Genomic DNA, 12,557 nt, shown 5'->3' on the forward strand with positions numbered 1-12,557 from the left:
TTTGAAATTCACATTTCGTGTAACGCACGTGCTTTTTCGTGCATTCACATCTGCATAATTAAGCGTACACATTAAAAGCCCGGTCGAACGGTGTGGGATTAAATAAATCTATGGATTTCTGCAGATAGTTATTAACCAAAAATGGTGCATTAGCGTAAAATAAATGTCGGATTCTGTATAGAGAAACCGACTAAGCAATTAAATTACTGGGCCGTCATTCCAGTCAGCTATTTTTTTACCGGTGCCCTGAATAACGCGTATAAAAAACATGCAACAACAGCGCGTGCCGTTATGTTATTCGTTAATGCATGTCTTCTTCACCGTTAAAATAGACCTGCGAGAGCAGTTCTTACGCAAACATTAATGCTATTATAAAATACTCATGTTTTTGTTACAGTTTTACCCATTACACCTGAAGTTATATCAATTTTTTTTTAATTACAAATTGTTCAAAATTATTTTCTCAGTCATATGAAAATGCGTGCTATACCTATATGTTAATCTTTTCCCTTGGACCTTCTTTATTATGTTCATCCGGTAATAGTATCTTAAAGCACGTGATAATTTCTCGTATGTCATATTTGTTCGATTTTTCTGTTGCCCCCATAACTCTGCAAGTCCTGTGTGAAATAGACATATATTTTGTAAGCATAACGGAACAATAAAATGTAGCGATAGTAAAGTCTCAAAACAATTTACATAAACTGGATAACTGAAAATTAAATACACTTTTGTATATCAAACTTATTCAAGAAATCAATTTTGAAATAATTCCATCATGTATTTTAATAGATAAGATAATAGTTTACTTGAGCAACCAACAAATCCTGTATGTTTTTATTTACATGTATAAAACATTATCAAGAAAATGTAAGATGTTCTCTTGCTTACATTTAAAACAAAGAAACAACAAGCAACAACAACATTTGTTGAATACAAACAAACAAGACAGCAAATTTATACATATTTTACGCTCCTGTCTAATACAACATAATGAATATTTGTAATTCCTGCATAAAGCTAGATAGACAGATTAATTCTTTAATTCTTTACTCAAATATACTCTAGCATACAGTTCACATGTATGTATTGTTAAAACTTTGAGATATGAAAGTAAAATATATAATTAGCAAAACATTATGAAGAAAGATTTTTGTATTTTCTGACCAAAGGTCAGTAAATACAAAGCTGACATTCAATCTCTGACACAGAATTTCACGACAAACCTAACAACAAGTAGTTCTCAAAGCAGCTTAAAACTAGCGATTTAAAAGAAATATTTTTATTTTGTTACAAGTATCCAACAAATTACAACGCATGCAAAGTTTAAAAGTAGCGTTGTCTTATAGAATTGTCAATAAATGCAAAATTACAAATTACGCGGATGAATTTGATTTTAATCAATGAAAATGCTATTTTAGCGATGTCGATTACCGAAACTACACAAATAAATCTGACTGCCGAGTAGTGGAATATATAGATTCTACATGTCGGACTTTTTCGGCGATTAGATTTTCGCTAAATTATTTACTTAAACTTTAAACAACAGGTTTATCCTGAACAAAATACCTCGAAATTAGTAAGGATTACAAACCCGGAATGCAATGGAAATTCTAAATTTAGAATGACTAGATTTTATTCAGGCACCTTTTATGTAACTTCTCCGTGGTGCAGGGGTAACGCGCTCGTCTAGTGTGTGAGAGGTCTGTAGTTCAAATCCCACTCGAGGCAACTTTTTTTAAATTCTTAAGTGTTTTTGTTAAGGAAGTAGCCATGATATGCAAGGATAAAGTGTGGCTGTCATAAAAAATGAACATAAATGATTTTTTGATGCAACTCTACTGTAGTTATGCAAAATTCTGTATTTATCAAACTCTGGTGCCTTGCAAGATGAATTATAGTACATAAAAAAACTTATACAGGAAAATACATACAGATATACAGTACGATTTAGATTGCAAAGATCAGAAAATACCACAGAGCTTGCAGCCCTTTGATTTTGTTTGGGTTTAACGTCGCACCAACACAGTATAGGTCATATGGCGACTTTCCAGCTTTTATGGTGTGGGAAGACCCCAGGTGTCCCTCTGTACATTATTTCTGGTACAAACAGGCATCTGTGTAGAACTACTGACGTTCCGTAAGCTAGCTGGATAGCTTCCTCACATGAATAATCCGAACACTTAGTACATACATATACCTATAACATTACTTTAATACTTGATTAGTTACATGTAACATCTGATTTTTATTATCGACACTTGGAACATAAACAATGGATTATTTTTTATGCGAAGTACATTGTATATAAATTCATTGCATTAATTATTATAGAAATAAGAACATTATTGATCAGATACTGAGTATGAATAATAAATTGTTTGACGCATTACATACACTGTTAGGTTAACCACACACACACATATATAAGTACCTGTTGGATTATTTATTCGGAACACATACTCATCTTTGTCTTCCCAACATACGTAGTTGCTGTATTTTGTGTTTGATAAAAGCTGATATATAAACTCCCAAAGAAGGCGGCAGTCTACAGAATCATAAATAAGACACATGTTATTGAGAAGCCTTCCATGCGTCATCATATTGATATAACTACCAGAAGGATGGTCTGTCAGACATTAGATAGCTTACTATTCACGGGCACGAAGGATGAAGTTCTTATGATAGCTTGTCAAGAGTTCGTATATACCGAAGAAACACTCGTCAAAAATGGTAAATTTCATTTTTTATAAAGAGCGTTTGAGGTGTTAATTTAAACTTTGATGATTAAGCTTGCCTTACATATTCGGTTATTTGTCAGATAAAAACTTTATAGTCTTTTTCCATCGCCTCTTGTTTGAAATCTGGTAGTTTTTCGTAAAATTTCAAAATTATTTACTCATTCATACATACTGACCTGTTCATTTGTGATCTTTTTCCTTGCCATACTTTAATAATACCTCAAAAAATCGGGAATAAATTTGTTAGCCGTGACTTTATGTTTGCAACTTTACATTATAATTAGGTAATTAAGTAATCAGTCCGGACAAGTTATCATAAAACTCCATCCTCCGTGTACCATTTCTCCCCTGTGACTGAATAAATTTGGGAGACTTTGGATCAACATGCTTATTTTAAACAGTTTATATAACTTCTATAGTTTTACACGTCTATTCATTATATGTACACGTATTTTCCTTCAATGAATCAAAGTAGTAAAACTCCAATGTCATAATGTAATGCAAGTCCCTCATAGAATGGTAATAGGAAAATGACAAAGTAAGTTATAAATAATGAAAACTATCTGGAATTTCTAAAAGATTTTTTAAAGCAATGGAAAAGTTCACATTCCTTGTTATTTTAGGGACTTCACTGAGTTTTTTTTTGATAAGACGGGACGAGATTTGTATACCATTTGAATTAACAATAACTTGCGTAAAGAATTCCCTCTATTTTTCATAGTTCATAGTAATCATTTCTATGTTTGAAAATGACCTAAAAATGAAAAGCTTTTAAACGCTTTTCACTCAAATCGGACTAAGATCGCACTTAATATTTATTTTCAATTAATTCTTTATAAATTTTTTTAAACATTTTTGCCATTTTTAAATTTTGTGCTTTTAGACTTTTAGACCTCAGTGAAGCTTCTTTAACTTAATTACTTACCACTTACAACTGTGTTAGACACAAATGCACGCACGCATGCACGTACGCATGCACACACGCACTTTTTCAGTTAATATTTTGATATCAATTGATATATAAAAAAACTAAAAATTAATTAATATTTCAACAATAAAGGATACAAACCAGACGATGAGTCATGACGTAATGACTCTAAACTATGCTCTATTCCTAGAGGGCGCTGCTCCAATAATGACGAGGGTCCGGGGCTAATTTGTTCTGTGTAACAGAAAATAATGACTATTTCATTTTCGTATCGATTTCCTTATAAAATTTGACGGACTCACAAAATACAGTTGATGTTTGTGAGTCCGTCAAATATGACTACAAGACAGCCATAATGCTCCCCCCCCCCCCCCCCTGAAATCGCTCACCTGTATACAAAAACTCCATGACAAGAACAAGTAATATTGTAAACTATAAACAAAGGCAGATATTAAATCTAAATCTTAAACTGATATCACAAAGTTCATATTTATATCTGAAAAAAAAGTGCATGTGTAAAAACATTACTGGTTTCTATTGCTAAGGGAAAAACAACAATTCCAAAAGATGTGTACATATAAGAAAAATCAATAATCCCCTTGGCCGGGGCTAATTTTGACCACACGGTTTTATTTAAACAAACTTGGTAGACACAAATTAGAAGATTTTTCATGTTTAATGTCTAAGCTATAGCTCTGGGTTGTTTAAAAGAATATTTCTTAAGTTTTTACTATAAACATATATGGAAATTCAATGACTCCGTTTGGCGGGACCAATTTTGACTCAATGGCTTTTATTTGAACAAACTTGGTAGACACCCACTAGAAGATGTTTCATTCTAGATATCTAAGCTCAAACTCTTTGGGGTTTTTGAAAGAAGATTTTTTTTTTAAAGTTTTTACTATATATTCATATATAAGGAAAATCAATAACCCCCTTTGACGGGGCCAATTTTGACCCTATAGGGTTTTTTTTTAACAAACTTGGTAGGCACCCATTGGAAGAATTTTTTATGTTTAATATCTAAGCTCTAGCTCTTTTTGTTGTCTAAAAATTTTTTAACTATATACATATATGGAAAATCAATGAATCCCTTTGGCGGGGCCAATTTTGACTCAAGGGCTTTTATTTGAACAAACTTGGTTGACACCCACTAGAAAATGTTTCACGCTTAATATTTAAACTCTAGCTATTTTGGGGGTTTTAAAAGATTTTTTAAGTTTTTTCTTTCGAATGCCATGACAATCAGAGTTGAACAATTCTTAAAGGTGACCACCAAAGGAACATCCTGTGAAGTTTGGATGAAATTGGGTTAGTGGTTTATGAGGAGATGACGTTTAAAGTAAAAGTTTAGGGATGGACGGACAGACGCCGGACGAATTGTAATCACAAAAGCACACCTTGTTACTTAGTGACAGGTAAACTAAAAAGTAATTCGAATTATGACGGAAATTCTCAAGGTAATGCGAAATTTTACCACATAGATATTTTTTTTGCATCATAAATATAAAATTATACAATATAAATACATGTATTCTTTATTTTGCAATGTTCCACACTCTACAAGTTTTAGCGTCCTAATATACATTACACTCATAACAAGAGCAACAACCAAACGCGGACAAGCTCGATTTTCTTATGATTTCTAAACATATCAGATGAAAAATATTGTAGTAAAGACTTCTTCAAGACAGCATCATTTTCTTGTACAAAATTTAATTGAAATTTAATTTTGTCCTTGACAGTCAAGGTCATTTCCAGATCAAAGTCATTCTTGAATTAATCAATAAATTTTGTCGCGTTCCAATATGAATCAAATCTGTCCGTCATAATTTATAACCATTTTTTTTTGACAATTTATGCAATTTATGACCGTAAAGGTCATTTAAAGTTCAAAATCAAATTTTAATCAATCAACATGTCTATTTTGTCAAAGTGTTCTTTTATCTGGTGTCCGTAAATTAATACAGTTATGATTTGAGCAGATATTTGACCTGACAGCCAAATGTCAATTAAATTGAATATGAAATATCGTCATGGTCAGAAAGCACGAACGGAATACTAAGAAAGAAAAAGATTGCCTGTAAATTTTCGTACAAAAGGACGGTAAAAGTATAATAAATGTTTTTTTAGAAGTGTCAGTAATACATTATTCGCATACGCTGCATTCAGTCATATTTACGCAAATATCATATTGGGCAAAATAACGAGATAGTAGTTTTCTATTATTGTTAACTTAAAGACACAGTAAGCCACTGAAATTTATTAATTTTCGTTCTGTGGAAAGACAAAACACGTGTTTTATATTGTTGTAGAAAAGGGTTATGAAAAAACTAGCGCTTAATATGATCATGTGTTATTGTTTCTAGCAAAATTTATACAAAGTGGATTGTTTTCTTCCATAAAACACTTTATAAATTTAACTGTACAAATTGCAAAAACGCAAAGAAGGGAAACAAAAGATAACTCGGGTGAATGGCCAATGAGACTGTAACAGGACACCAAATGTGAAATAATGGCACAATTATTTGTGTAGCTTAATGGGCCTTTAACAATGCAGAATGCACTAGTCCTACCTTGAAAATGTACACTTGATCTAACCAGTGTATTTAATGTATCGTCATGAGGATGTCCTAGAGGAAGGGATATATATGGATGAGGTTTAATTGGTACGTAACTAGACCGAGGCACGGCTGTTAGACAGGCTGAAAATTTAGAAATATATATTAAATTAATTCGTGTTATAAAGTAAATGTAATTGAAGGTGAAGCTGTTGGTCGAAGGGAAACGGCAAGACATTGCTTTTCATATCATGAGAACGAAAAAACAAACAGACAAAACACAACAAGTAACAAACAAAACAGTGTGGATATTGTATTACATTAGGATTCAGTAGGCCTATATGTCAGGCTTAGTATAACATTATTAGTTGAGACGTTGGTAGACCATGGATAATTGGCACTATAAGGAACTGTAAAATTGACAACATAGGACAGTTATATGTCTTACAGGTCACCTGTATGCAAAATTTAAATGAAATTTACCGTGTGGTTTATGAGTTATGGATATATTTCTGAACTAAAAATTTGCTATTAGACGGGCTTTTGCAGAAATGAGAAAACTCTAAATAATCTATAAAATCATCATTATGAAAAATGTTATCCTATTGCTAATTGTTAAGAAGCAACATCAGGTAACAAATTACATGAGCAAAATGATTGTTTCTCAACAAAATGTTTAGAATATATGTATAAAAATGTTACCCTACCCCACCCAGTTTTAGCACTTATTTGACCATTTCCCTATATAAAGAGCCTTATTCAAAATATCCCTAAACAAACCACAATGAGGGGCTGTTTTCAAAGTTTGCCTAAATTTTCTGAAAAGTATATTGGTTGATCAAGTGAAATATAAAATACTTTTACCCTGTAGTTTTTATTTTATAAAGGTCAATTGAAATTGTTTGAAAAAAGTGGCAAAAATACTAAATCGAGTCAATCTGAAAATGAAAATGATCGTATCTTTAGAGTTGGGAAAAGAAGGGACGTAACTGAAACCAGAGTCGATATTGGAAACCTATCTATGCGAAACATTCAAACTAATATGACTACTGAGAACAACGAGTTGACTGATACAGAGAGTTTAAATGAAGTTTCTTATATATAGGATAATGGCCGAGGCTCAAACAATGACATATCTTTGAACTGTTTATGTTGGAAATATAGAAGGTTTTTGTAATAAGACATTTGATACTGAACTTAAAACTTTTTTACATCAATACGATATAGTTTGTATTTTTAGAAACTTGGCTAACTGACCAATCACATGTTGAATCCTTTTTACCAGAATATGATTTATATTTTGTATCAGGTATAAAACATGCATTAGCAGGAAGAGCAATGGCAGGTATTGTTGTTTTTTATTAGAAATCATTTAGCAAGAATGTGACACGAGTCTTTCATTATTGTGATTTTGGTGTATTCCTAAAACTAGATGAGAATGTTTGTAAATGTGATAAAGAGTATAATTATGGTTTTATATATTTACCTCCGATATTTTCCCCATTTTATAGTGGGAGAAGTCGGAAAGGTATTGATATGTTAGAAGACATTATTATTAATTTGATGCAAGATGTCAATGCAGAACTTATTATCTGTGGAGATTTAAATGCACGAACAGCTGATAGAAGCGACTGTTTGTATACATGTAAATATTCTTTTGATATAGATGCATATGCTGATATTTTTGAAGACAATACTTTAGGTCCAAGAATTTCTTGTGATAAAAAAGTTAACACATTTGGTATAGATTTATTAGAATTATGTAAAACGTATATGTTACGAATAGCAAATGGACGGTTGTGTAGAGATCAAAACAAAGGGGATTTTACATTTGTTAGTCACCAAGGTTGCAGTGTTATTGATTATTTGTTATTTTCGGATAGAATTTTAGAATTCATAACTGATTTTAATATTGAACATAGAACTGAGTCGTCGCATTTGCCATTAAGTTTTGAAATTGAATGTCAAAATATCGACAGGGCTATAGTAAATAAAGTTTTTGATAAACATACCAAAAGAAACAGGTATATTTTTACAGACACCAATATAACTATATTTCGTGAAAAATTGGCAGAGATTTTATCGCCAGATTTTATAAATCAATATATGGTAGAAATAGTAGATAATTCGAAACCATTAACTGAAATAATATCTAAATTTAATAATGTACTTTATTACAGCGGCAAATGTTGTTTAAAAAGGTCAAAAATTAATCATAACACACAGCCTAAATGGTTTGATAAAGAATGCAAATCGTTAAAGTATTTAAAAAATAACAGAGACTTCGTATGTTTAGGAGAAATAGATCGGAAGAAAATTTGAATAATTATTTATCGGCTAAAAAACACATTTAAACAGACGTGTAATTTTAAACAAAAAGAATTTTACAATAAACAATTAGACGAGCTTATAATTCGTCAAATAGTACAAAATCATTCTGGCATAAACTTAAAGGTATGTGTAATAAGAAAGCACATAGTTCAAACTCGATTACTTTAAACGAATGGAAAAATCATTTTGAATCTTTATTTAATGTTATTAACTATGAAAATTTTGAAGAGATTGATTCAATTCTACCAGAGCATATAGATAATGATATAGAGTTTTCAATTTTTATATCGGAAAATTACAAACGAAGAAATCTTAAGGGCTGTAAAAGAACTTAAAAGAGGAACTTCGGGGGGTGAAGATGATATTATTCCAGAATTTTTTATTAACGGTATTGATTTATTGATTCCTTTAGTTAATAAGATATTTAATAGATTATACAATAATGGTGATTTTCCGGAATCATGGAGTAAGGCAATTATTGTTACTATACATAAAAAAGGAAATATAAATTCCACTGATAATTATAGAGGTATTTCTCTTTTTAAATATATTTAGCAAGATTTATACTAGTATTTTGACACGGAGACTAACATTTTTATGTTAATATTTTAATAAAATTAGTGAACCACAAGCTGGATTCCGAGAAGGTTACTCGACAATTGATAATGTTTATGTACTTCAAGCAGTTATTGACAAACAGTTATCAAAGCCAGGTGGTAAACTCTATGTAGCATTTATTGATTTTATGAAATGTTTCGATTTGATAAATAGACATAATATTTGGCAAGCTTTAAAACAAGCCGGTGTAAAAGGTAAATTATATAATGCAATATTTGGTATGTATCGGTCGGTGCAGGCTTGTGTTAGAACTGATGAAGGGCTAACTGAATATTTCAGCTGTCCCATAGGTCTAAAACAAGGTTGCATGGCTTCGCCAATTCTATTTTTAGTTTTTATTGATGAATTAATTAAACGAATTGAAAATAGTGGAATCAGAGGTATCCAGCTGTTCCCAGATACAACTGAGTTATCATCTTTATTATTTGCAGATGATTTGACCTTAGCTGCAGATACTGTTGTTAGCCTTCAGAAGTTATTAAATTTGGTAAAACATTTCTGTGATGAAAAAAATGTAAAAGTTAATCCTGTAAAATCAAAAGTAATGGTTTTTAAGAAAGGTGGGAAATTAGCGAAAGGGGAGAAATGGTTTTATGATAATCAAATTCTTGAAGTTGTAAGCAATTTTAGTTATGTAGGTGTAACATTAACACAACAGTTGTCCTTAAACAGAATGGCTAGTGAACAAGCGTCTAAAGCAAAAAGAGTACTTATTTCTATACTTACGCAATTATATGACTACGGACAGTTACCCCCAAAAGTATTTTTTAATATTTTTGACACAAAAATTAGCCCTATTTTACTTTATGGATCAGAAATATGGGGTATACACAAGTTGGTACAGCCAGAGTTAGTGCATAAACTATGCATGTAAAAGATATTTATGTGTGAAAGAAAAAACAATTAATGCAGGTGTCCTAGGTGACTGTGGGAGATTTCCTATGTTTATAAATTCTGCTAAAAGAGCTGTAAGATATTGGTGTAAAATACTTAAAATGGGTGAACACAGATTAGTTAAAAAATGCTATTTTATGCAGTTGTTTTGGATAGTACGGGGCAAACTAACTGGTGTACTGGTATTCGTAATTTATTATGTAAAAATGGTTTTGGCTACATTTGGTATAATCAAACAGTCAATAATGAAGACTATTTCATAAATTCTTTTGTACAAAAATTAAAGGACCAATATCTACAAGAATGGCAAACAATTATAAATGATAGTTCTAAATTGTATGCGTATAGACAGTTTAAATGCAATATCGAACATGAATATTACTTAACCGTAGTGACAATTAGAAAATTCAGAAATGCTCTTGCCAAACTTCGGTTGTCCTCCCATGATTTAGAAATTGAAAAAGGTAGATACCAGAATATTTTAAGAGAACAAAGGATATGTAAATTATGTCACGAAGCAATTGGAAATGAATATCATTTTGTTTTAGTTTGTAAAAAATTGTCTTTGATTAGAGAAAAATACATTGACAAAAAATTCTTTAATAATCCTAATAATCATAAATTTAATGTTCTAATGTGCTCTCGCTCTGATAATGTTATAACAAATTTAGCTATGTATGCATATTATGCATTCAAAGAGAGAAATGATATATTAAGTAATACAGATACTGACAGTTAGAAATCATTAGGATATACTTACTATATTGTTGAGATCACATTCTTGGAATCATTTTCTATGTTAAAACACAGATACTTAAATTTGAAATTATTATTATAAAATATTTGAGAATATGCTTATAATATCATGAATGTTACTTTTAGGTATTGTTTAGTTTGTTGTTTTCAATTTTGAATACGTTTGTACAGTGATGAGATATATGGATTTACTTTTCATTTCGGGCAATGTTGTACAAAGCTTAAGACTGATCAAAACACTATTGCCTTTTATGTTAAGGCTATAGTATGTTTTCCTTATTTTGCAATGAATAGCCATAAGTGAAGATCTTATGTTTTGTTTTTCGTTAAGATCGACACGCATTTTGGTAAATTATTCAACAATAGTTCTGTGTGTTTCAATATAAACATTATTAGGAATTACATTGATCTGTACTGACACCAGTCAAGAAATTATATGTAAATGTATATATTGTTGTAATGGGCCGGTGGCCAATATCAATAAATAAATTGTCATTGTCATTGTCATATTTTATTAAACTTTGAAAATATCTGGTATCATATTTGCTATTAAATTTGGCATTATTTAGCAAATAAATACCTACAATAATTATATAATTAAAATCAAACACTTTTTTCTTCCAAAAGGGATCTGAGAGACACATAAATAATGTTAAAAAGAAAAAAAGAAAGAAAAAAATGTTTGAACCCATGCCACTCAAGTTCAATGCAGCTGACAAGTGATTCTAGCCCTATTTGAGTACTCTTCAAAGTGGAGGTAATGCATTACCCATGGTCTACCTTAAGTAAGGACCAAAATGTCATTCAATGTCCTCAACTAAATAATCGTTAATGTATAAAAAAAATCAGCAAAGACGAAGAACATTGATGGTCCTTACTAGTGACAACAGCCACTTTCGCGCACATTCGTTAGTGACATATTTAGCTTAACGAAACTCCGTGACGTTTGTGTGTGTGTGGAAGAAAACAGCACAGAAAACAAGATTGTAAGAATGAATGAATATTTACTGAATACAAGTATTTAGTTAGATAATTTCCAAGTAAGATGCTTCCTAGCTGTGCCGGAAGTTAACAATGATAACAATCTATAACAATCTTGGTTTCTATCTACAATAAATATTCTTTTCAATAAACCTGAGTGACACATGAGAACATTATTGTGAGTTATTTTAGATCAGAAATGTGAAACTAACTTGCTATTGATGTCGATATTGACGATCTTTGACCACCAGTAAATGGCTGATAAGCATCCTGAACGGTACTTGTCCCTGGTAGCCCCGGATGAAACAACACACCACTACCTAATAAGAAAAAAATGATTTGCTAGAATAATGTTCACTTTGGCCAGGGAAGATAATAAGATTCGGATAGGAAATGGAAAAACTTCTACGACTTGGTAAACTTAAATGGTATTGTATCGGGTATACTGTCATGTTATTGTACTGGATATACATGTACATATTTTGCCATTGGTATATAGAACTGATTTATACATGTCATAAAATGATAACGTTGTAATATGTTAATCGGTGCGTACCAGCATGTTTTGATATCAACGTTTGTAGACAGTTGTATAAAACATCGCCGTTTCTTGGAACTCTTTCCATGAAATCACTACGTGACAGCAGGCAAAGTGCTTTTCCTGAAACATAAATAGTACTTTATTTATCTATACAGATATTTGACAAGATACAACTTTTACGGTCCCAGTACCTAAAATTAACGGCA

General features: G+C 31.1%; 1 protein-coding gene across 2 annotated transcripts in view; it reads right to left on the reverse strand.

Annotated features, from left to right (window-relative positions):
* The window catches only part of LOC132743301 (uncharacterized), a 48,536-nt gene that overhangs the window by 3,987 nt on the left and 31,992 nt on the right, over positions 1-12,557 (reverse strand). Inside the window, exons 5-10 of one of the 2 annotated variants that reach the window (XM_060731840.1) lie at positions 12,367-12,471; positions 12,023-12,130; positions 6,246-6,374; positions 3,811-3,903; positions 2,435-2,548; positions 491-620 (exon numbers count right to left, since the gene is read on the reverse strand). In XM_060731840.1, coding sequence (XP_060587823.1) covers positions 491-620; positions 2,435-2,548; positions 3,811-3,903; positions 6,246-6,374; positions 12,023-12,130; positions 12,367-12,471 — 679 coding nt within the window. The remainder of the gene's footprint in view (positions 1-490; positions 621-2,434; positions 2,549-3,810; positions 3,904-6,245; positions 6,375-12,022; positions 12,131-12,366; positions 12,472-12,557) is intronic. The other variant, XM_060731841.1, reaches the window with a different exon arrangement.

The sequence above is a fragment of the Ruditapes philippinarum genome, unplaced genomic scaffold, assembly GCF_026571515.1.
Source record: "Ruditapes philippinarum isolate M1 unplaced genomic scaffold, ASM2657151v2 ctg547_1_1_1_1, whole genome shotgun sequence".
NCBI classification, from domain to species: domain Eukaryota; kingdom Metazoa; phylum Mollusca; class Bivalvia; order Venerida; family Veneridae; genus Ruditapes; species Ruditapes philippinarum.